We start from the raw sequence: 23,308 nt of genomic DNA on the forward strand, positions 1-23,308 counted from the left end.
CCAAGGCCAGTATATTTATACCTTTCTAAAGATGAGGTGCCCAGAACTGTACACAGTTCTCCAGGTCTGGTCCGAGACAAGGCTTTCCACCATTTAGAAAATACGCTGATCTACCCTTATTTCATCCAAAATGGATGACTTCACGTTTGCCTGCACGGAAATACATCTGCCACAATTTTGCCCACCCAAACAATCAATGTCTCTTGTAATTTTATGCTCCTGTCTACTCTGCTTGCTATGCCACTGAACCTGGTGTCATCAGTAAACTTGGATATGTGTCGCTCTATTGTGCTTTTTAAGACTTTAAATACTGAATGGTTGAGGCCCCAGCACAGATCCCCGTGAGATACCACTGGTCATTTCCTTCCAATTCATACATACCCATTATCCCTACAGTCTGTCTACTGCCAAATCAATTTCCTAATCAGCTCAATAATATGCTTTCAATTCCAAGAGCTTTAAGAAATCTCTTATGTGGAACCTTATCGAAAGTCTTCAGCAAGTCCACATAAACTATATCCATAGACATTCCCCTATCCACTACTTTAGTTACTTCCTCAAAAAAATTCAATTTGTTTCATTAGACATGACCTCCCCCTTACAAATCCACATTGGCTCTCTTCAATCAGCTCAAATTTCTCTAAGTACTCAGTCACTCTGTCTTAATGATAGATTCCATAACCTTCCCCACAACAGATGTTAGACTAACAGATTTATAATTTCTTGGTTTCTCTCTCACCTTTCTTTAATAATGAAGTTATGTATACAATTTTCCAATCGATAGGAATAATTCCTGCATCGAGGGAGCTTTGGAAGATTATGGCGAAATTATCTACAATTTCCTCACCTACTTTCTTTAAAACCCAGGGGTGAAACCAACAGGTCCTGGGCATTTCTCAGTCTCTACTGTCATTTTTCTAAATACTATTTTCCAGCTTACATTGTCATTGGTTCATTATTTGTTTCCCTGGAATGTCAGGTATATTATCCTTTCCCATTCCTATGAAGATTGAAGCCTGGAAAAAGTAAAGCAGTAACAGAACAATGGAGAACATTCGGGAAGAGATAGTTCAGACAGAAACATATAAACTAGATATGTTCCTTTGAAGGGGAAAGGGCAGAGCATCCAAAGCTAATGTGCCCTGGATGACAAAGGAAGTAAAAGTTAAACTAAAGCAGAGAAAAAAGGAGGCTATGACAGATGTCACTAGCAAGATTCAGTTAATAACCAGGAAGATTATGAAAAGTACAGGAATGTACAAATACACCAATCACTACAGGTTAGCAAGGCTTTCTTTCTAGAGGAATAGAATTGAAAAGTACTGAAATTATGTTAAACCTGTATCAAACCGCGCGACGTCCCAGTTGCCATATTATAAAAAAAGAGATAGAAGCACTCAAGAGAGTGAAAGAAGATTTACAAGGACAATACAGGAAATACATGGGTATACATATCAGGAAAGGATGAACAGCTGGGTCTCTTTTCTCTTTAAAAACAAGGATGAATTGTGACTGAAAAGAGGTCTTTAAAATTTGACAGGATTTCACAGAGTGGATAGAGAGAGAAATTTTCCACTTGTTGGGAAGACCATAACAGGAGGAGATCAATAACAGATAGCTACCATGTGAACACAGAATTCGCTATCACAGGGAGTGATTGAAGCAAATAGTATCGATCTATTTAAGGAGAAACTAGACAAGCATATGAGGGAGAAGGGAATACAGAGTTACGATGATAGATTTTTTTTAGTTTAGAGATACAGCACTGAAACAGGCCCTTCGGCCCACCGAGTCTGTGCTGACCATCAACCACTCATTTATACTAATCCAACACTAATTCCATTTTCCTACCACATCCCCACCTGTCCCTATATTTCCCTCCCTATACTAGGAGCAATTGCTAATGGCCAATTCACCTGTCAACCTGCAAGTCTTTGGCATGTGGGAGGAAACCGGAGCACCCGGAGGAAACCCACGCAGACACAGGGAGAACTTGCAAACTCCACAGAGGCAGTACCCAGAATTGAACCCGGGCCGCTGGAGCTGTGAGGCTGTGGTGCTAACCACTGCGCCACTGTGCCGCCCTTTAAATGAGGAAAGATGGGAGGAGGCTTGAGTGGTGCATAAACACCAACATGGACTGGTTGGGCCGAATGGCCAGTTTCTCTACTATTTATCCTATGTAATCTTTCAATCTTCATTGGATATAGGAGCGCTATTGGAGAACTGGAGGGTTGCTAATGTTATACCACTATTAAAGAAAGGGGAGAGGGATAAACCAGGAAATCACAGGCCAGTCAGCTGATAATTGGTAGTGGGGAAGTTATTCAAATCCAGTATCAAGGACAAAATTAACTTTCAATTGGAAAGGCATGGGTTAATTAAGAAGAGCCAGCATGGGTTTGTTAAAGGCAAATTGTGTCTGACCAACTTGATTGAATTCTTTGATGAGGTAACGAAGAAGATTGATCAACATATTTCAATAGATATAAAAACAAGAAATGCTGGAACCACTCAGTAGGTCTGACAGCATCTGTGAAAAGAGAAGCAGAGTTAATGTTTCGGGTCAGTGACCCTTCTTTGGAACTGACAAATAGTTCAATAGATGTTGCACATATGGACTTTTGGAAGGCGTTCAGCAAAATGCTGCACAGGAGGCTTATTAAGGAGATGTCAGCCCATGGAACCAAGGGGATATGAAACTGGCTCAGTGACTGGAAGCAAAGGATGTTGGTAGATGTTTTTCAGATTGGGAAGTGGGGGGCAGTGTTGTTTCCCAAGGGTCAGTTTTGGGTCCATTACTCTTGGCAACATTTATAAATGGCTTAGGCTTAGGTGTAGGGAACAGCATTATAAAGTTTGCAAATGATAAAACTTTTGGCAAAGTAGTATGGAGTAATGAGGATAGGATGAACATGGAGAGACAATATAGAATAAAGGGTACAATTCAGAAGGGGGGGCAGGAGCAGAGGGACCTATGTGTATATGTGCAAAAGTCATTGAAGGTGGCAGGACAGGTTGAAAGAGAGGTTAATAAAGCATACAGTATCCTGTGCTTTATTAGTAGGGGGATAGAGTACAAGAGCAAGGAAGTTATGTTGAATTTATATAAGACACTAGTTTGGCCTCAGCTGGAGCATTGCATCCAGTTCTGGTGGCTGCACTTTAGGAAAGATGTGAAGGCATTGGAGAGATTACAGAAAGGATTCACGAGAATGGTTCCAGGGATGAAGAACTTCAGTTATGAAGATAGATTGGAGAAGTTAAGACTGTTTTCCTTGGAGAAGAGAACGCTGAGAGGTGATTTGATAGAGGTATTCAAAATCATGAGGGGTCTGAACAGAGTAGAGAGAGAGAAACTGTTCCCACTCGTGAAAGGATCGAGAATGAGAGGGCACAGATTTCAAGTATTTGGTAAAGTTAAGCTAAAGTGACATGAGGAAAAGCTGTTTCATGCAGTGAGTGGTTATGGTTTAGAATGCACTGCCTGAGAACGTGGTGGAGGCAGGTTCAATTGAAGCATTCAAAAGGGAATTAGACAGTTATATGAAAAGGAAGAATGTGCAGGGTTACAGGGAGAAGGCAGCTGAATGGAACTGAGGAAATTGCTCTTTCAGAGAGCCAGTGTAGACAAGATGGACTGAATGGCCTTCTCCTGCACGGTAACGATTCTGTGATTCAATCATTCTAGGCTTCAGGGTGACAGGATGGTGAAATGGACAAAGACGTGGCAGGTGAAGTTCAATGTAGGGAAGTGTGAACTGATGCACGTTGGAAGGACTAATGTTGAAAGAATGTAGATATTTTGAAAAGTGTAGATGAATAAAGAGACCTTGGTTTCCATATGCACAAATCCTTAAAGATGGCACAGCAAGTTGATAAGGTGGTTGTAAAAGTATATGGGTTACATGGATTTATAAATCGAGGTACAGAATATAAAAGTAAAGAGATCATGCTAGAACTTTATAAATCACTGGTTAGGCCTCGGTTGGAGTATTGTGGACAATTCCGGCCACCACACTTCCGAAAAGATGTAAAGGCCTTAGAAAGGGCACAGAGGAGGTTTATCAGGATGTTAACAGAGATAACAGACTATAGTTATGAGGAGAGGTTGGAAAAGTTAGGACCGTTCCCCTTGGAATAGAGAAGGTTAAGAGGTGACCTAATAGATTTTTTTCAAGATGATGAGCAGTTTTGCTAAGGTAGAGAGAGGAAAGTTATTCCCTCCGGTGAGTGGGTCAATAACCAGAGGTTATAGATTTAAAATCATTGGTAAAAGATAGAGAGGGGAAATGAGGATTTTTTTTTACTCAGCTGTCGGGATCTGGAATGTTCTACCTGAAAAGAAGTGAAAGCTGATTCCAGAAACAATTTTAAACAGGGTGTTGTACAGATATTTGAGGATGATGAGCTGACACATTTAGGGACAAAAAGCAGACACATGGGACTAAGAATGACTACTCATCCCAAGAGCCAGCATAGGCTCGATGGGCCAAATGGCCTCCTACTGTGCTGTAGGGTTCTATGATTCAATGACACGAAGTTCCAACAAAATAAAACACTGCAGATGCTGGAAATCTGAAATAAAAACATAACATTCTAGAAATACTCAGCAGGTCAGGCAGCATCTATGATGTGAGCAACAGAGTTAATGTTTCAGGTCAATACCACTTTGTCAGAATGGAGGTCACTGATCTGAAAGGTTAACACTATTGCTCTCTGTACAGATGCTACCTGACCTGCTGAGTATTTCCAACATTGTCTGTTTTTATTGTATTATTCTAAAAGTCCTACCCTTTCCTTATTCACATTTGCAGTATGACCGCAATGATTTTTAAAGGGCCACATGGGCCTTTTTCTTCTGACATAATTGTAAAAGCTTTGTGTTAATCTTGATACCCTCATAAATGTCTGTTGATATTTCTGCTCTTACTGTATGTTCTTTCGCTCTCTCCCAGTCCACTCGATCTATACTATGCTTTGCTTTATCCTTTAGTTTTAGGTTACCTTTCACTTCTTCTCGAGTAGACCTCTCGGCCCTTCTCGTTTCTGTATTAAGCTAAATTCTTTTCTGAACACCTCCCACTGTTCATCTGTAGTTTTACCCAATAACAGTTTTGTTCAGTTTGCGGTCATCAGTCTCTGTCTCATCCTATTAAAAGTTAGCCTTACCAAATTCGAGGATCTTCATAACAGTATTATGTTTTTCCTTTTCAAACATGTCAGGCTCGCAGTTAAGTAAATGTTCCCTTACCGTTAGATTAACTATGTCTGGCTCACTACTAGATCTAGTGTGGCCTGCCTGTTTGTTGGTTCCAGAAAACTATGTTGAATGCAGTCAAGAAATTCACAAGCTTTCTGACTTGAGCTACTCTGTTCTTCCCAATCTATATGGGAATTAAAGTCTCCCATTAAAACATCTCTTCATTTACTACAAGTCTCTTTGATCTCTGAATTAACAGCTATGCAGTGGAAGAATGTATTATCAGGATGCCTGTAGCCAACTCCCATTAAAATTCTTATCACAGTCTCCATTGATTGCTTTCACTTACCTCGATCCTCTCTTGTTAATGTTGTAACAATCTGGGACAAACTTAATGTCAGGTGGAAAAACATGGGTTAATAAATTGAAAGCGAGCACAGAATTGTCAAAGGCAAACTTGTCAAACTTGATCAAGTTCTCTGATGAATAGACGGACAGTGTTGATGAGGGTAGTGTGCTGTATGTTGTGTATATGGGCTTTCAGAAGGCATTTGATAAAGTGCCACAAAATAGACTTACTAGTAAAATTGAAGCCAATGGGATAAGAGGGACAGTGTCAGAGTGGATATGGAATTGGATCAGGGACAGAAATCAGAGAGGAATGGTGAATGATTATTTTTCAGACTGGAAGGAAGTAGAAAGTGAAGGATTGGTATGAGGATCACATCTCTTTTTGATATATATTAATGATCTGGACTTGGGTATAAGGGCATAAATTCAAGGTGTGCAATGACACAAAACTCAGAAATGCAGTAACCAATGAAGAGGATTAGAACAGATTTCAGGAGGACATAGACAGACTGGTGAAATGGGCAGACATGTGACAAATGCAGTTTAATGCAGAGAAGTGTTAGGTGATTGATTTTGGAAGGCAGAATGAGGAGAGGTGATTCTAAACAGTCACTGTTCCTCTTACCCCAGTCTAGGATCTCCATTCCTTCTTTTTCGCTTTGCTCATACTGACAGGAATAGTTGGCACCATTCTCAGGTGCGATCTGAACCCATCTCCTGAGCTGGTAGGTGCCATCGTGGTTGGGTAGGATGCCAGTGGAACATGTGTCTGCAATCGGTGCGCCATTTCTCAAGAGGGTGACTTCGATATCGCGAGGGTAAAATCCTGTGACGAGGCAGCAGAGTTGTGTCGGTTTAGCAGCTGATGCCTTGTCCGCGGAAAGAAACACTTGAGGAGCAACTGAGAGTAAAACAGATCAGAGGCAGGTCAGTGTGAGAGACAGGGAATGGTAAATATCCCTTTAAATTGGGGATTAGACCCCTGACCCCAGGGAAAGGTACATACCCCTTTAAACTGGGGTTTAGACACCCTGACTCCAGGTAACAGTACGTACCCCTTTAAACTGGGGTTTAGACCACCGACTCTCAGTCACCTCTTCTGACTCACCGACTCTCAGTCCCCCCTTTACTCACCAACACTCAGTCCCTTCCCCCTCAATCACCGACTCTCAGTCCCTCCTCCCTCGCTCACCGACTCTCAGTCCCCCCTCACTCACCAACTCTCAGTCCCCCCTCACTCAGAGTCTCAGACCCCCTCACTCAGAGTCTCAGTCCCCCCTCACTCAGAGTCTCAGTCCCCCCCTCACTCGCTGAGTCTCAGTCCCACCTTACTCGCTGACTTTCAGTCCCCCCTCACTCGCTGACTCTCAGTCCCCCCCCCTCACTAACTGACTCTCAGACCCCCCTCACTCACTGACTCTCAGTCCCACCTCATTCACTGACTCTCCCCCCTCCCCCCACCCCCACCCACTCACTCACCGTGTCTCAGTTCCTTTTCTCCAAGTTTCAGGTACTTCTTCAGCCATTCGATGCAGGTCCCCTCCAGGTAACCCTTCCTCTGCTGGTTCCTGGCCTTGTCCTGGTCCCACTTGTTCTTGGTAATCAGTCCCCAGCTTACCGGTGTTACCCACACCATGTTATCCTTATCAAAGCTGATGTAATCCCGCCCGTCCCAGCCTTCCTGATGGAACCCGCTGGTGCTCCCGTCATCCCGCAGCTCACAGCCATACATCACCTGTACTGTGTGGATCCCTGTCAATCAAACACACACAGCCAATCAGAGCCAAATAACAGAGAGCCAACAGTTCTGACTGCCTTCCACAACTGTCAGTGAAACACACACAGCCAAACAGATCCAGGAGCAGAGTGAAGGGGAGGTGGGGGAAAGAGGGAAAGCCGGGAATGATTGGGAGTTGGTAAAGAGCTGGTCCTGTCTTTCAGCCCCACAACAAAGTGCATCACTCTACCCAATTCCCGGCTTCTGTTTACTATATAGTGGAGAGACCATTACGGTTGGAACGTCTGAAACAAAAATTGTGTTTGGAAAATATGTTCGAGATTTTTGAAGAAGTAACTGATAAGATGAATAAGAGGTACCAATGAATGTAGTGTATTTGAATTTTCAAAAAGCATTCAATGAGGTGCCATCCAAGAGCTTTTTTCCACTAAATTAGGACTCAAGGCTTTGAGGATTAGTTAAAGGACAGAAAACAGAGAGTAGGAATAAACGGGTCATCTCCGGGATGGCAGGCTGTAATGAGTTGGGTACCACAGGGATCAGTACTTGGGTCTCAGCTATTTAGGCCCAAGACACAAAAAGTTCCACAGAGGGATAGGGCAGGTTGAGTGAGTAGGCAAGAACATGTCAGATGAAATACAATGTGGTAGGGTGGCCATTTGGTCTGCATCCATTACTTTGGAAATGTCCAGCCTCTCGTCTTCATTGGCTAATATCAGTGTCATTTAAAATCAGAATTCTATTGGTCCTGTGAGTACCCGCAAAGATCCTATTGGACCTAACCATGTGCCTGTCTTTTAGACGCCCGAACGCTATATCTGTTGCTTGTACTGTGATGAAAGTGGAGCCATTGTCTTCTTCATCAAAATGCTCAAGCAAAAGACATTGTTCAACGCAGTATGGTCAAAAGAAAGTGATTTCATAGCAAAAAAAAAAATCAGGAAGGGAGAGGATCAAACACTCTGCATTTTGTACCAAGGTGATACCAATGTCAGCCACCAAGGAAAGGGAGATGTGGATCAACACATTTTGTTGGAAAAACACAAAGTGAGCACCCAATTTGCAAGTACATCATCATTGAGGTCTTTTTTTCAAATCATCTGCATCACCTCAAAACAATAAAGTAACTGCTGCTGAACTACAAATGTCTGCCACGCGGTGAAGAATCACCAGTCTTATAGAAATATCGACTGCAGTACAAGGTGACAAAGAAATCTCCTTCATACCAAGAGACCTGACATGTGGGGAAACAAAGGCAAAAACACTGAGCGAGAAGCTTCATGCAGAAGTACTTGGATTGCATTAAAGCAGATGATCTTTTTATTTTCTTTGGCAATTGATGCGTCAAACAAGGGTGAAACAAAATGTTTCCCCTTCGGTTTGGGATATTTTAATTTTGAGAAGGGGATCCCGCATTTACTGTTGGATTTTTATACTGATAGCCAGGAAACCTGGGAAGCAATCGCAACAGAAAAATGATCCAAACTCAGTGCCTTTGATCTCATCCCATGAAGACTTTCCGTGTATTTGGCTGACAACACAAGTGTTAATTCTGAAAAGCACAACAGTATTTACCAAGAAGTAAAAGGCTCTTAAACGGACATAGTTGCAGCCAACTGTTTGGCTCATATTTTGCATAATACAACAAGGTACATCATCTGAAACCTCGCTGTTGATACAAAAAACCATCATTCTCAAGGTATACGGTCACTTCCACACTTCTGCAATCAGAACAGAGCATTTAAGGGAGTTTTGTGACTTTGTTGGCGTGGAGGAGCGCAATCTGTTGAAGCACGTTGTGATCAGGTGGCTTTTTCTACTGCTGGCTATTGACACATTGTGGAAATGCTGGAAAACTCGAACAAGATCATTTCAGAGTTTAGGTGAGCAAGAATTCCCCAAAATACGATGGAAATGCTTCAGGGATGAGGAGGTTGCTAATGACGTGGCTGAGCTTTACTTTCTCTTTCTCAGCATTGCTCAAACTATTCACTTTATCAAAGCTTTAGAGGTCAAGTCGTTCAGCATCCTCCTGGTGTATGAGCTGATTTAATTAAATTAAATCAATCAGATTAGAGAACATAGGAAATTGGAGCAAGAGTAGGCCATTCAGCCCCTTGAGCCTACTCCACCATTTAACTAGATCATGGCTGATTTTCTACCCTAAGGGCATCCTCCTGCACTATCCCCATACTCATTGATATCTTCAATATCCAGAGAACTATCAATCTCTCTCTTGAACACACTCAATGACTGAGCCTCCACAGCCCGCTGGGTTAGAGAATTCCTAAGATTTACTACCCTCTGAGTGAAGAAATTCATCCTCATCTCAGTCCTAAATGGCCTAATCCTTAATCTGAGACTGTGGCCGCTGGTTCGAGACTCCCCAGCCAGGGGAAACCTCCATCCTGCATCAACCTTGTCGAGACTTCGAAGAATTTTGTATGCTTCAGAGATCATTCTTCCAAACTCTAGTGCATCGAGGCCCAGTCTCCTCAATCTCTCCTCATAGGACAATCCCACCATCCCAGGAATCAGTTTAGTGAACCTTTGTTGCACTCCCTCGATGGCAAGTATATCCTTCCAGAGGCAAGGAGACCAAAACTATACTCGACACTCCAGGTACGGTCTCACCAAGGCTCTATAAAATTGCAGCAAGACATCTTTACTCCTGTACTCAAATCCTCTTGCAATATAAGCCAACATACCACTTGCCTTCCTAATTGCTTGCTGCACCGATAGTCATAGAGTTATACAGCACAGAAATAGGCCCTTTGGCCCATCGTGTTCGTACTGGCCATCAAGCACCTAACTATTCTAATCCCATTTTCCAGCACTTGGCCCATCGCCTTGTATACTGTGGCGTTTTTTTTTAAACACCTGCATGTTACTTTTTAGTGACTGATGAACAAGGAGACCCAGGTCCCTTTGGACATCAACACTTCCCATTCTCTCACCATTTAAGAAATACTCTGCATTTCTGTTTTTCCAACCAAAGTGGATCCACATTATATTCCACCTGTCATGTTCTTGTCCATTCACTTAGCCTATCTAAATCCCCTTGAAGCCTCTTTGTATGCTCCTCACAACTCACATTGCCTCCTAGTTTTGTGTCATCAGCATAATTGGAAATATTACATTTGGTCCCTATATCCAAATCATTGATATAGATTGTGAATAGCTGGGATCCAAGCACTGATTCCTGCCATACACCACTAGTCACAGCCTGCCAACCTGAAAATGGCCCATTTATTCCTACTCCATGTTTTCTGGTCATTAACCAATTCTCAGTCCATGCCAGTATATTACCCCCAATCCCATGTGCTCTAATTTTGCTTACTTACTCTTGTGTGGGACCTTATCGAATGCCTTCTGACAATCCAAATACACCACATCCTCCGGTTCCGCCTCATCTATCCTGCTAATTACATCCTCAAAATATTCCAACAGGTTTGTCAAACATAATTTTCCTTTCATAAATCCATGGTGACTCTGCCCAATCCAACCATTATTTTCTAAGTGACCAGTTATCACATCCTTTATAATAGATTCTAGCATTTCCCCTACTAATGTCGGGCTAACATGTCTGTAGTTACCTATTTTCTCTCTCCCTCCTTTCTTAAATAGTGAGGTTACTTTTTCTACCTTCGATATGATAACTACAATTACACAGGGTATTGTTGAGGTCACACCTGGAATATTGTGTGCAGTTTAAGGAAAGAACGTACTTGCCCGAGATGGAGTATAACAAAGGTTCTCTAGACTGATTCCAGTTAATTGGCCTATAAGAAGAAATTGAGTATGGTAGACCTATATTCCCTGGAATTTAGAAGAATGGGAAGTGATCTAATTGGAATATACAAGATTCTGAAGGGGCTTGACAGAGTAGACACTGAGAGGTTGATTCCCCTGTTCGGGGAATCTAGAATACGGGGTCACAGTCTCAGAATAAGGAGTTGGTCATTGTAGATTGAGTTGAAAAAAAAATGTCTTCATGCAGAAGGTTGTGAATCTTTGGAATTCTCCACCCTAAAGAACTGTGGATGCTCACTCATTGAGTAGATTCAAGACAAAGGTTGATAGATTTTTGGGTGCAAAGGGAATGAAGGGAGGGGAGGACGGTGCAGGAAGGTGGAATTGAGATAGAAGATCAGCCATGATCTTTTAAATGTTGGAAAAGGCTCAATAGTCTATTCCTGCTCCTATTTCTTAAGTTCTTTTGAGACACAGCAGGGGTAGGGGAACAGAGAGAGACGAGTTGGGGGAGTAGAGAGACACAGGGGGCTGAAATTTATAGTCCTGTCACCATAATCGGCGGTGGGCGAAAGCAGGGCGGGCTGCACATTGCACAGCCCCCGCGATATTAAGTGCGGCGGCTCATTTAAATAGCCGATTCGGACCGCCCACCACGATGACATGGAGAGGGCGGCTGACCGTCCCCGGCAACAGCGTCAGCTACCTTTGTGCAGGCGCTGAGGCCATTTTTAAAGGGCTTCCAACCCTAGATTTCAATTTAAATATTTAAAGAGCGATTGATTTTTTAAAATTAAATAAATTGATCTTGCCCCTCTCCCACCAACCCCCCCCAATAACCATCGATTAAATTACCAGCCCTCTCCCCCTACAAAACAGTTACCTTGCGCACCTGACCTTCCCCCCACAATGTGCATCAACTTTACACTTCACCCCTTCCCCCCCATCCCCTGCACCAATGAGATAACTGTGACCCAACTCCCTCCTCTCCACACAGAGAAACACACCTGCTCCGCCCTCTCCACCAGTGTTCCGCCTTTAATCCCTGGACGGGGATCCGAAGGTGTGGGATTGCCGGCCACTGACACAAATATCACACCAGGACAGACGGCGGGAGTGTAAAGGGAATTTCTTTGTTTATTTAAATTAATTTATGTATTTAAATTGGGCTCCCGACGCCAAGCGGTGGGAGTGCCGCCATGAGGCCTCGTCACCGCCGGCAATATCGGGCCGGGCCTTCCCGGCATCATGGTCTGTGGTGAGCCTGTCCCTCAGGCATTTTCCGGACTCCCCACACCACAACCCCTGATGTCAGGGGGTCTGTAAAATTCTCCCCAGGGGAACAGAAAGGCATGAGGAGTGAAGAGAGAGAGAGAGAGAGAAACAGGGTGTGGGAAGAAGAGAAAAACTAGGGAGGGTGGGGGAACAGTTAGAAATGGGATGGGAAATAGATATGGAGGGGAATAGTGAGACACAGGAGCGGAATAGATCGAGAGACATAGGAGGGGAAAAGATAGAGAGACACAGGAGGGGAATAGATAGAGAGACACAGGAGGGGAAAAGAGAGACACAGGAGGGGAAAAGAGGGACATGGGGAGGGTTCAGAGAGAGACGGTGGGGGGGGGGGGGGTGTGCGTGGTGGGATAGTGACACGGGAGTTGAGAAAAACCAGGGGAGTTGGGGGAATAGAAACATACATAGAAACATAGAAAATTGGAGCAGGAGTAGGACATTCGGCCCTTCGAGCCTGCTCCACCATTCATTATGATCATAGCTGATCGCTGTGGTTAGCACCGCAGCCTCACAGCTCCAGCGACCTGGGTTCAATTCTGGGTACTGCCTGTGTGAAGTTTGCAAGTTCTCCCTGTGTCTGCGTGGGTTTTCTCCGGGTGCTCCGGTTTCCTCCCACAGCCAATAGACTTGCAGGTTGATAGGTAAATTGGCCATTATAAATTGCCCCTAGTATAGGTAGGTGGTAGGGAAATATAGAGACAGGTGGGGGATGTAGTAGAAATATGTATAGGATTAGTATAAATGGGTGGTTAATGGTCGGCACAGACTCGGTGGGCCGAAGGGCCTGTTTCAGTGCTGTATCTCTAAATCTAAATCTAAATCCAACTCAGTAACCTGGTCCCGCTTTCGCCCCATACCCTTTGATCCCTTTAGACCCAAGAGCTATATCTAACTCCTTCTTGAAAACATACTATGTTTTGGCCTCAACTGCTTTCTGTGGTAGTGAATTCCACAGGCTCACCATTCTCTGGGTAAAGAAAGTTCTCCACATCTCAGTCCTGAAAGGTTCAAGCCCTGTTAGAATTTTATAGGTTTCTATGAGATTCTCCCTCACTCTTCTGAACTCCAGCGAATATAATCCTTAGCGACTTAATCTTTCCTCATACCTCAGTCCCGCCATCCCAGGAATCAGTCTGTTAAACCTTTGCTGCACTCCCTCTATAGCAAGAACATCCTTCCTCAGATAAGGAGACCAAAACTGCTCACAATATTTCAGGTGTGGCCTCACCAAGGCCCTGTATAATTGCAACAAGACATCCCTGCTTCTGTACTCGAATCCTCTCACTATGAAGGCATGGAGTGTCAAATAGATATGTGGGGGGAATAGAGAGATACGGGAGGGAGGAATAGAGAGACATGGGGGTAGAATAAAGACAGATGGAGGAATAGAGAGACATGGGAGGGGATATAGAGAGTTACTGGGGTGAAAATAGAGCAGCAAAGGGGTGAAATACAGAGACACGGGGGGCATAGAGAGAGAGAGAGACGGATGGGTGTATAGAGAAACATTGTGGGGGAGGCAGTTGAGAGACTGGGGTCTAATAGAAAGACACCGTAGTGGAACAGTGAGACTTGGAGGGAATAGAGAGACATGATGGGGTTTGGGGGGCGGGGGGGGGGGGAGGGGTTGGGGGTTGGGAATAGAGAGACACTGGGGTGGAGTAGAGAGGCACAGAGTGGTGTAGAGAGAGATGTGGGGGAGGAGGCAATTGAGAGATGGGGGTCCAATAGGAAGACACCTTGGTGGAAAAGAGAGACTTGGAGGGGAATAGAGAGAGATGGGGGAATAGAGAGACACGGAGAGAGGAATAGAGAGACAGGGTGGTGGAATAGACAAATATGGGAGGGGGAAATAGACACAACGGTGGGGAATAGAGAGACACGGTGAGGCTTGAATTTAGGAATATGAGACAGTAAATAGACATGAGGAAAATGTAGAGAGAAACAGTGGTGCGGGAATAGAGAGCATTGTGGGAGGGCAAGGTCTCACCACCCGTCTGGTTGGTCCGGTTTAAGGCGGTCTGAATATTGGTCTGTCCAATGTGCTCCGAACTCCGCAGGATCTGTGTCTGCTGTTCCCAGTACTCAGGGCCCTGACTCTCCGCCATCCACTGCTGCCGAGAGATTACTTCCTGAAGATTGCTGTCGTAGTAATCAATCGTAGCATCGTCCACATAACCGACGGCCACAAACTCTGGCAGACCAGGAATCGGGGTCATTGCCGTGTAGAAATACCGGAGAGAGTGAGATCCTGAAACACAGAAAGACATCAGGCATGAACCCCAAAACACCAACCCAACAGAGAGAAAGAGAGAGAGAGAGACATCAGGGCATCAACTCCAAATCACCAACCCCACAGAGCGAGTGAGACATCAGAGCATGAACCCCAAAACACAAACCCAACAGAGAGAGAGAGAGAGAGACATCAGAGCATGAACCCCAAAACACCAACCCAACAGAGAGAAAGAGAGAGAGACATCAGGGCATGAACACGAAAACATCAACACCACAGAGAGAGAGAGAGAGAGAGAGAGACATCAGGGCATCAACCCCAAATCACCAACCCCACAGAGCGAGTGAGACATCAGAGCATGAACCCCAAAACACAAACCCAACAGAGAGAGAGAGAGAGAGAGAGAGACATCAGGGCATGAACCCCAAAACATCAACCCCACAGAGAGAGAGAGAGAGAGAGAGAGACATCAGAGCATGAACCCCAAAACACCAACCCCACAGAGCGAGTGAGACATCAGAGCATGAACCCCAAAACACAAACCCAACAGAGAGAGAGAGAGAGAGAGAGAGACATCAGGGCATGAACCCCAAATCACCAACCCCACAGAGCGAGTGAGACATCAGAGCATGAACCCCAAAACACAAACCCAACAGAGAGAGAGAGAGAGAGAGAGACATCAGGGCATGAACCCCAAAACATCAACCCCACAGAGATAGAAAGACATCAGGGCATCAACGCTAAAACACCAACTGTACAGAGAGAGAGCTCAGGGCATGAACCCCAAATCAACAGCCCCACAGAGAGAGAGACATCAGGGCATGAACCCCAAAACACAAACCCAACAGAGAGAGAGAGAGAGACATCAGGGCATCAACCTCAAATCATCAACACCACAGAGAGAGACATCAGGGCATAAACCCCAAAACACAAACCCAACAGAGAGAGAAAGAGAGAGACATCAGGGCATAAACCCCAAAACACAAACCCAACAGAGAGAGAGAGAGAGAGACATCAGGGCATGAACCCCAAAACACCAACCTCACAGAGAGAGAGAGAGAGAGAGAGAGACATCAGGGCATCAACCTCAAAACATCAACACCACAGAGAGAGACATCAGGGCATGAACCCCAAAACACAACCCCACAGAGCGAGAGAGAGAGAGAGAGAGACATCAGGGCATGAACCCCAAAACACAAACCCAACAGAGAGAGAGAGAGAGAGACATCAGGGCATGAACCCCAAAACACCAACCTCACAGAGAGAGACATCAGGGCATGAACCCCAAATCATCAACACCACAGAGAGTGAGAGAGAGAGAGAGAGACATCAGGGCATGAACCCCAAAACATCAACCCCACAGAGAGAAAGAGAGAGAGACATCAGGGCATGAACCCTAAAACACCAACCCCACAGAGAGAGAGAGAGAGGCATCAGGGCATGAACCCCAAAACATCAACCCCACAGAGAGAGAAAGACATCAGGGCATGAACCCCAAAATACCAACCCCACAGAGAAAGAGAGACATCAGGGCATGAACCCCAAATCACCAACCCCACAGAGAGAGAGAGAGAAAGACATCAGGGCATGAACCCCAAAACATCAACCGCACAGAGAGACACATCAGGGCATGAACCCCAAAACACCAACCCCACAAAGAGAGAGAGAGAAAGACATCAGGGCATGAACCCCAAAATACCAACCCCACAGAGAAAGAGAGACATCAGGGCATGAACCCCAAATCACCAACCCCACAGAGAGAGAGAGACAGCAGGGCATGAACCCCAAAACATCAACCCCACAGAGAAAGAGAGACATCAGGGCATGAACCCCAAAACAACAACCCCACAGAGAGAGAGACATCAGGGCATGAACCCCAAAACATCAACCCCACAGAGAGAGAGAGAGAGACATCAGGGCATGAACCCCAAAACACCAACCCCACAGAGAAAGAGAGACATCAGGGCATGAACCCCAAAACATCAACCCCACAGAGAGAGAGACATCAGGGCATGAACCCCAAAACAACAACCCCACAGAGAGAGAGAGAGAGACATCAGGGCATGAACCCCAAATCAACAACCCCACAGAGAGAGAAAGACATCAGGGCATGAACGCTGAAACACCAAACGCACAAAGAGAGAGAGAGAAAGACATCAGGGCATGAACCCCAAAACATCAACCCCACAGAGAGAGAGAGAGAGAGAGATCAGGGCATGAACCCCAAAACATCAACCCCACAGAGAGAGAGACATCAGGGCATGAACCCCAAAACAACAACCCCACAGAGAGAGAGAGAGAGACATCAGGGCATGAACCCCAAATCAACAACCCCACAGAGAGAGAAAGACATCAGGGCATGAACGCTGAAACACCAAACGCACAAAGAGAGAGAGAGAAAGACATCAGGGCATGAACCCCAAAACATCAACCCCACAGAGAGAGAGAGAGAGAGAGATCAGGGCATGAACCCCAAAACACCAACCCCAGAGAGAGAGAGAGAGACATCAGGGCATGAACCCCAAAACACCAACCCCAGAGAGAGAGAGAGAGACATCAGGGCATGAACCCCAAAACAACAACCCCACAGAGAGAGAGAGAGAGACATCAGGGCATGAACCCCAAAACATCAACCCCACAGAGAGAGAGAGAGACATCAGGGCATGAACCCCAAAACACCAACCCCAGAGAGAGAGAGAGAGACATCAGGGCATGAACCCCAAAACAACAACCCCACAGAGAGAGAGAGAGAGAGAGACATCAGGGCATGAACCCCAAAACACCAACCCCAGAGAGAGAGAGAGAGAGAGAGATCAGGGCATGAACCCCAAAACACCAACCCCAGAGAGAGAGAGAGAGAGAGAGAGAGACATCAGGGCATGAACCCCAAAACACAAACCCAACAGAGAGAGAGAGAGAGAGACATCAGGGCATGAACCCCAAAACACCAACCTCACAGAGAGAGACATCAGGGCATGAACCCCAAATCATCAACACCACAGAGAGTGAGAGAGAGAGAGAGAGACATCAGGGCATGAACCCCAAAACATCAACCCCACAGAGAGAAAGAGAGAGAGACATCAGGGCATGAACCCTAAAACACCAACCCCACAGAGAGAGAGAGAGAGGCATCAGGGCATGAACCCCAAAACATCAACCCCACAGAGAGAGAAAGACATCAGGGCATGAACCCCAAAATACCAACCCCACAGAGAAAGAGAGACATCAGGGCATGAACCCCAAATCACCAACCCCACAGAGAGAGAGAGAGAAAGACATCAGGGCATGAACCCCAAAACATCAACCGCACAGAGAGACACATCAGGGCATGAACCCCAAAACACCAACCCCACAAAGAGAGAGAGAGAAAGACATCAGGGCATGAACCCCAAAATACCAACCCCACAGAGAAAGAGAGACATCAGGGCATGAACCCCAAATCACCAACCCCACAGAGAGAGAGAGACAGCAGGGCATGAACCCCAAAACATCAACCCCACAGAGAAAGAGAGACATCAGGGCATGAACCCCAAAACAACAACCCCACAGAGAGAGAGACATCAGGGCATGAACCCCAAAACATCAACCCCACAGAGAGAGAGAGAGAGACATCAGGGCATGAACCCCAAAACACCAACCCCACAGAGAAAGAGAGACATCAGGGCATGAACCCCAAAACATCAACCCCACAGAGAGAGAGACATCAGGGCATGAACCCCAAAACAACAACCCCACAGAGAGAGAGAGAGAGACATCAGGGCATGAACCCCAAATCAACAACCCCACAGAGAGAGAAAGACATCAGGGCATGAACGCTGAAACACCAAACGCACAAAGAGAGAGAGAGAAAGACATCAGGGCATGAACCCCAAAACATCAACCCCACAGAGAGAGAGAGAGAGAGAGATCAGGGCATGAACCCCAAAACATCAACCCCACAGAGAGAGAGAGAGAGACATCAGGGCATGAACCCCAAAACACCAACCCCAGAGAGAGAGAGAGAGACATCAGGGCATGAACCCCAAAACAACAACCCCACAGAGAGAGAGAGAGACATCAGGGCATGAACCCCAAAACATCAACCCCACAGAGAGAGAGAGAGACATCAGGGCATGAACCCCAAAACACCAACCCCAGAGAGAGAGAGAGAGACATCAGGGCATGAACCCCAAAACAACAACCCCACAGAGAGAGAGAGAGAGAGAGACATCAGGGCATGAACCCCAAAACACCAACCCCAGAGAGAGAGAGAGAGAGAGAGATCAGGGCATGAACCCCAAAACACCAACCCCAGAGAGAGAGAGAGAGAGAGAGAGAGACATCAGGGCATGAACCCCAAAACACCAACACCACAGAGAGAGAGAGAGAGAGAGAGAGACATCAGGGCATGAACCCCAAAACACCAACCCCAGAGAGAGAGAGAGAGAGAGAGAGACATCAGGGCATGAACCCCAAAACATCAACCCCAGAGAGAGAGAGAGAGAGAGAGAGACATCAGGGCATGAACCCCAAAACACCAACACCACAGAGAGAGAGAGAGAGACATCAGGGCATGAACCCCAAAACATCAAGGCCACAGAGAGCGACAGAGGGACATCAGGAGATGAACCCCAAATCCTCAACTGCGCGCTCACACAGACACCCCATCTCCCACAGATATCAGAGCATAAAGCCTAAAACAGCAATGCCATACATATATAGAGAGTGACATCAGGGCAAGAAGCCCAAACACAAAACCCACAGTGACAGTATATGAACCCAAAGATGCATCCAAGCAACACAAAATAGAGCCCATATGAATAAACACCAACACAACACAGAGCCCCTGTAAATAAACCCCAACACAACACAGAGCCCCTGGAAATAAACACCCACACAACACAACATAGAGGCCCTGTAAATAAACACCAACACAACACAGAGCCCCTGGAAATAAACACCAACACAACACAGAGCCCCTATAAATAAACACCAACACAACACAGAGCCCCTGTAAATAAACACCAACACAACACAGAGCCCCTGTAAATAAACACCAACACAACACAGAGCCCCTGTAAATAAACACAACACAACACAGAGCCCCTGGAAATTAACATCAATACAACACAGAGCCCCTATAAATAAACACCAACACAACACAGAGCCCCTGTAAATAAACACCAACACAACACAGAGCCCCTGTAAATAAACACCAACACAACACAGAGCCCCTGTAAATAAACCCCAATAAAACACAGAGCCCCTATAAATAAACCCCAACATAACACAGAGCCCCTGGAAATTAACATCAATACAACACAGAGCCCCTGTAAATAAACACCAACACAACACAGAGCCCCTGTAAATAAATCCCAATAAAACACAGAGCCCCTATAAATAAACACCAACACAAAACAGAGCTCCTGGAAATAAACCCCAACACAACACAGAGCCCCTATAAATAAACCCCAGCACAACACAGAGCCCCTGTAATTATACCCCAACACAACACAGAGCCCCTATAAATAAACCCCAACATAACACATAGCCCCTGGAAATTAACACCAATGCAACACAGAGCCCCTGTAAATAAACACCAACACAACACAGAGCCCCTGGAAATAAACCCCAATAAAACACAGAGCCCCTATAAATAAACACCAACACAAAACAGAGCCCCTGGAAATAAACCCCAACACAACACAGAGCCCTTATAAATAAACCCCAGCACAACACAGAGCCCCTATAAATAAACCCCAACATAACACAGAGCCCCTGGAAATTAACACCAATACAACACAGAGCCCCTGGAAATAAACCCCAACACAACACAGAGCCCTTATAAATAAACCCCAGCACAACACAGAGCCCCTATAAATAAACCCCAACATAACACAGAGCCCCTGGAAATTAATACCAATACAACACAGAGCCCCTATAAATAAACACCAACACAACACAGAGCCCCTGTAAATAAACACAACACAACACAGAGCCCCTGTAAATAAACACAACACAACACAGAGCCCCTGAAAATAAACACCAACACAACACAGAGCCCCTGTAAATAAACCCCAGCACAACACAGAGCCCCTATAAATAAACACCAACACAACACAGAGCCCCTGTAAATAAACCCCAGCACAACACAGAGCCCCTGTAAATAAACCCCAATAAAACACAGAGCCCCTGGAAATTATCACCAATACAACACAGAGCCCCTGTAAATAAACACCAACACAACACAGAGCCCCTGTAAATAAACACAACACAACACAGAGCCCCTGTAAATAAACACAACACAACACAGAGCCCCTGTAAATAAACACCAACACAACACAGAGCCCCTGTAAATAAACCCCAGCACAACACAGAGCCCCTATAAATAAACACCAACACAACACAGAGCCCCTGTAAATAAACACAACACAACACAGAGCCCCTGTAAATAAACACCAACACAACACAGAGCCCCTGTAAATAAACCCCAGCACAACACAGAGCCCCTATAAATAAACACCAACACAACACAGAGCCCCTGGAAATAAACCCCAGCACAACACAGAGCCCCTGTAAATAAACCCCAGCACAACACAGAGCCCCTGTAAATAAACCCCAACACAACACAGAGCCCCTGGAAATAAACACCAACACAACACATGGTCCCTGTAACTAAACCTCAACACAACAGAGCATCCTGTAAATAAAACCCAACATAACTCAGAGCCTCTGTAAATAAACCAGTACACATCACAGAGGGCCTGTAAATAAACCCCAACATAACACAACACAATACAGAGCCCCTGTTATCCATAGGGGTGGATTTATGCTCCAGCTGAACAGAGCTTTGGCTAGAGCACATCTGGAGAGCTGTGTTTAGTTCTGAACACTGCACCTCTGGAATGATCTATTGGGCTTGGAGTGGGTACAGGGCAGATTGATTGGGTTCAGGACAAATTGCTTAGATTTGGCTCATATTCTCTCGCGTTTAGAAGATTAAAGGGTGAATTATTGAAGTGATTAAAATGTTACAAGAATTTGATAGAATAGATACAGCAAAACTACTTCCTGATTGGGGGAATGACGAATATGGGGATATAGTCTTCACATTGGAGCTATGCCGTTCAGGGGTGATGTCAAGAAAGACTTCTTCACACAAAGGCCAGTGGAAATTTGGAAATCGCTCGATCAAAAGGCTCTGGATGCTGGGGATCAATTGGAGTTTTCAAAATGAGAGATATTTGTTCACTAAGGGTATCAAGGGATAATGGAGCAAAGCTGGGAAACAACAAGAACTTGTATTTATATAGTGCCTGTGACATTACACAATATCCCAAAGTGCTTCACAGGGGCATTACAAAACAAAATATGACAGAGGGCCACATAAGGAGATATTAGAACAGCGGATCAAAAGCTTGGTTAAAGAGGTAGGTTTTCAGGTGTGTCTTAAAGGAGGAAAGTGAGTTGGAGAGGTGGAGAGGTGTAGGGAGGGAATTCCAGAGCCTGAGGCCTTGTCAATCAAAGGTAAGGGTACCAATGGTGGAACGTTTAAAATCAGGGATGTTCCAGAGGCCAGAATTAGAGCAGTACAGATATCTCAGAGGGTTGTGGAACCGGAGGGTGTTACAGAGGTTGGAAGGGACGAGGCCATGGAGGGATTTGAAAATATGGATGAGAATTTTCAAATTGATATTTGTTTAACTGGGTGCGAGTGTAGGTCAGTGAGCACAGGGGTGATGGGTGAATGGGATTTGGTGCAAGTTAGGAAATGGGCAGCAAGGTTTTGGATGACCGCAAGGTTACAGAGGGTAGAATGTGAGAGGCAAGTCAGGAATGTGTTAGAATAGTGACGTCTGAAAGTAACAAAGACATGGATGAGGTTTCAGCAGCAGAAGAGCTGAGAGAGGGTGATATTACAGATGTGGAAATGGTAAATGAAGTTGAGGTACAAATCAATTATGATCAAATACAAATGCTGTTGCTATCGTTCTCTCTCTCTATCTCCATTCTGCAGTCCCATGTCCCTCACTCCCCCTAAAGTCTCTCTCCATTCTCCAGTCCCAGTGCCCAGTCTAGCACTGAAACCCTCTCAGAGCCCATTACCCACTGACCAAGGGTTAATGCCCCAGTACCCAGCCTGGCACTGAGACCCTCTCAGTCCCCATTACTCACCTGCAGAGACTCCTCCACACAGGAGGACCAGTTCTATCACTCCAATCATTGTTGCTTCCCTCAACAGTCTGGGATGAACAGTTTGTGGTGAATCCTTTTCCCAAATACTGTCTCGGGCTCTGAGCTGTGTCCAGTTCAGACTGTGTGATTCCTCTGCCCCGTGTTCTGGGTCTGTGAGCTGTGTCCAGTTCAGACTGTGTGATTCCTCTGCCCCGTGTTCTGGGTCTGTGAGCTGTGCCCAGTTCAGACTGTGTGATTTCTCTGCCCCGTGTTCTGGGTCTGTGAGCTGTGTCCAGTTCAGACTGTGTGATTCCTCTGCCCCGTGTTCTGGGTCTGTGAGCTGTGCCCAGTGCTGATTGCATTAAATCAGAAGATGTTGTTGGTTATTCAGACTGCTGCATACTGATTGGTTCGTTGGCATATTTGTGTCCAATCAGAATAAAACTACAGTAGTCTCTGGGCGAAAAAGATTTAGAAACCAGGAGCTGTGAATTGAAAAAGGGAAAGGTTTGCAGAGTGAGTCTACCTCCAAGGAAGACCAGTGACACTCCAATGTCAATAAGCAGGATGGCAAATCAGTGTG

The 23,308-nt window shown here is 45.4% G+C and overlaps 1 protein-coding gene across 9 annotated transcripts in view; it reads right to left on the minus strand.

Moving 5' to 3' along the window:
* LOC137346338 (class I histocompatibility antigen, F10 alpha chain-like) overlaps nt 1-23,080 on the minus strand; it is a 40,475-nt gene extending 17,395 nt beyond the window's left edge. For 8 of the 9 annotated variants that reach the window (XR_010968707.1, XR_010968706.1, XR_010968704.1 and 5 more), the window contains exons 1-4: nt 22,726-22,832; nt 14,329-14,589; nt 7,034-7,306; nt 6,180-6,455 (exon numbers count right to left, since the gene is read on the minus strand). Coding sequence is in view for 5 of the 9 variants with exons in the window: in XM_068009843.1 (XP_067865944.1) it covers nt 6,180-6,455; nt 7,034-7,306; nt 14,329-14,589; nt 22,726-22,774 (859 nt within the window). In the remaining 4 variants the exon portion in view is untranslated. Of the gene's footprint in view, nt 1-6,179; nt 6,456-7,033; nt 7,307-14,328; nt 14,590-22,725 lie in introns of all 9 variants that reach the window. The other variant, XM_068009844.1, reaches the window with a different exon arrangement.
* Nucleotides 23,081-23,308: the final 228 nt, after the last annotated feature.

Source organism: Heterodontus francisci, chromosome 29, assembly GCF_036365525.1.
Source record: "Heterodontus francisci isolate sHetFra1 chromosome 29, sHetFra1.hap1, whole genome shotgun sequence".
NCBI lineage: Eukaryota > Metazoa > Chordata > Chondrichthyes > Heterodontiformes > Heterodontidae > Heterodontus > Heterodontus francisci.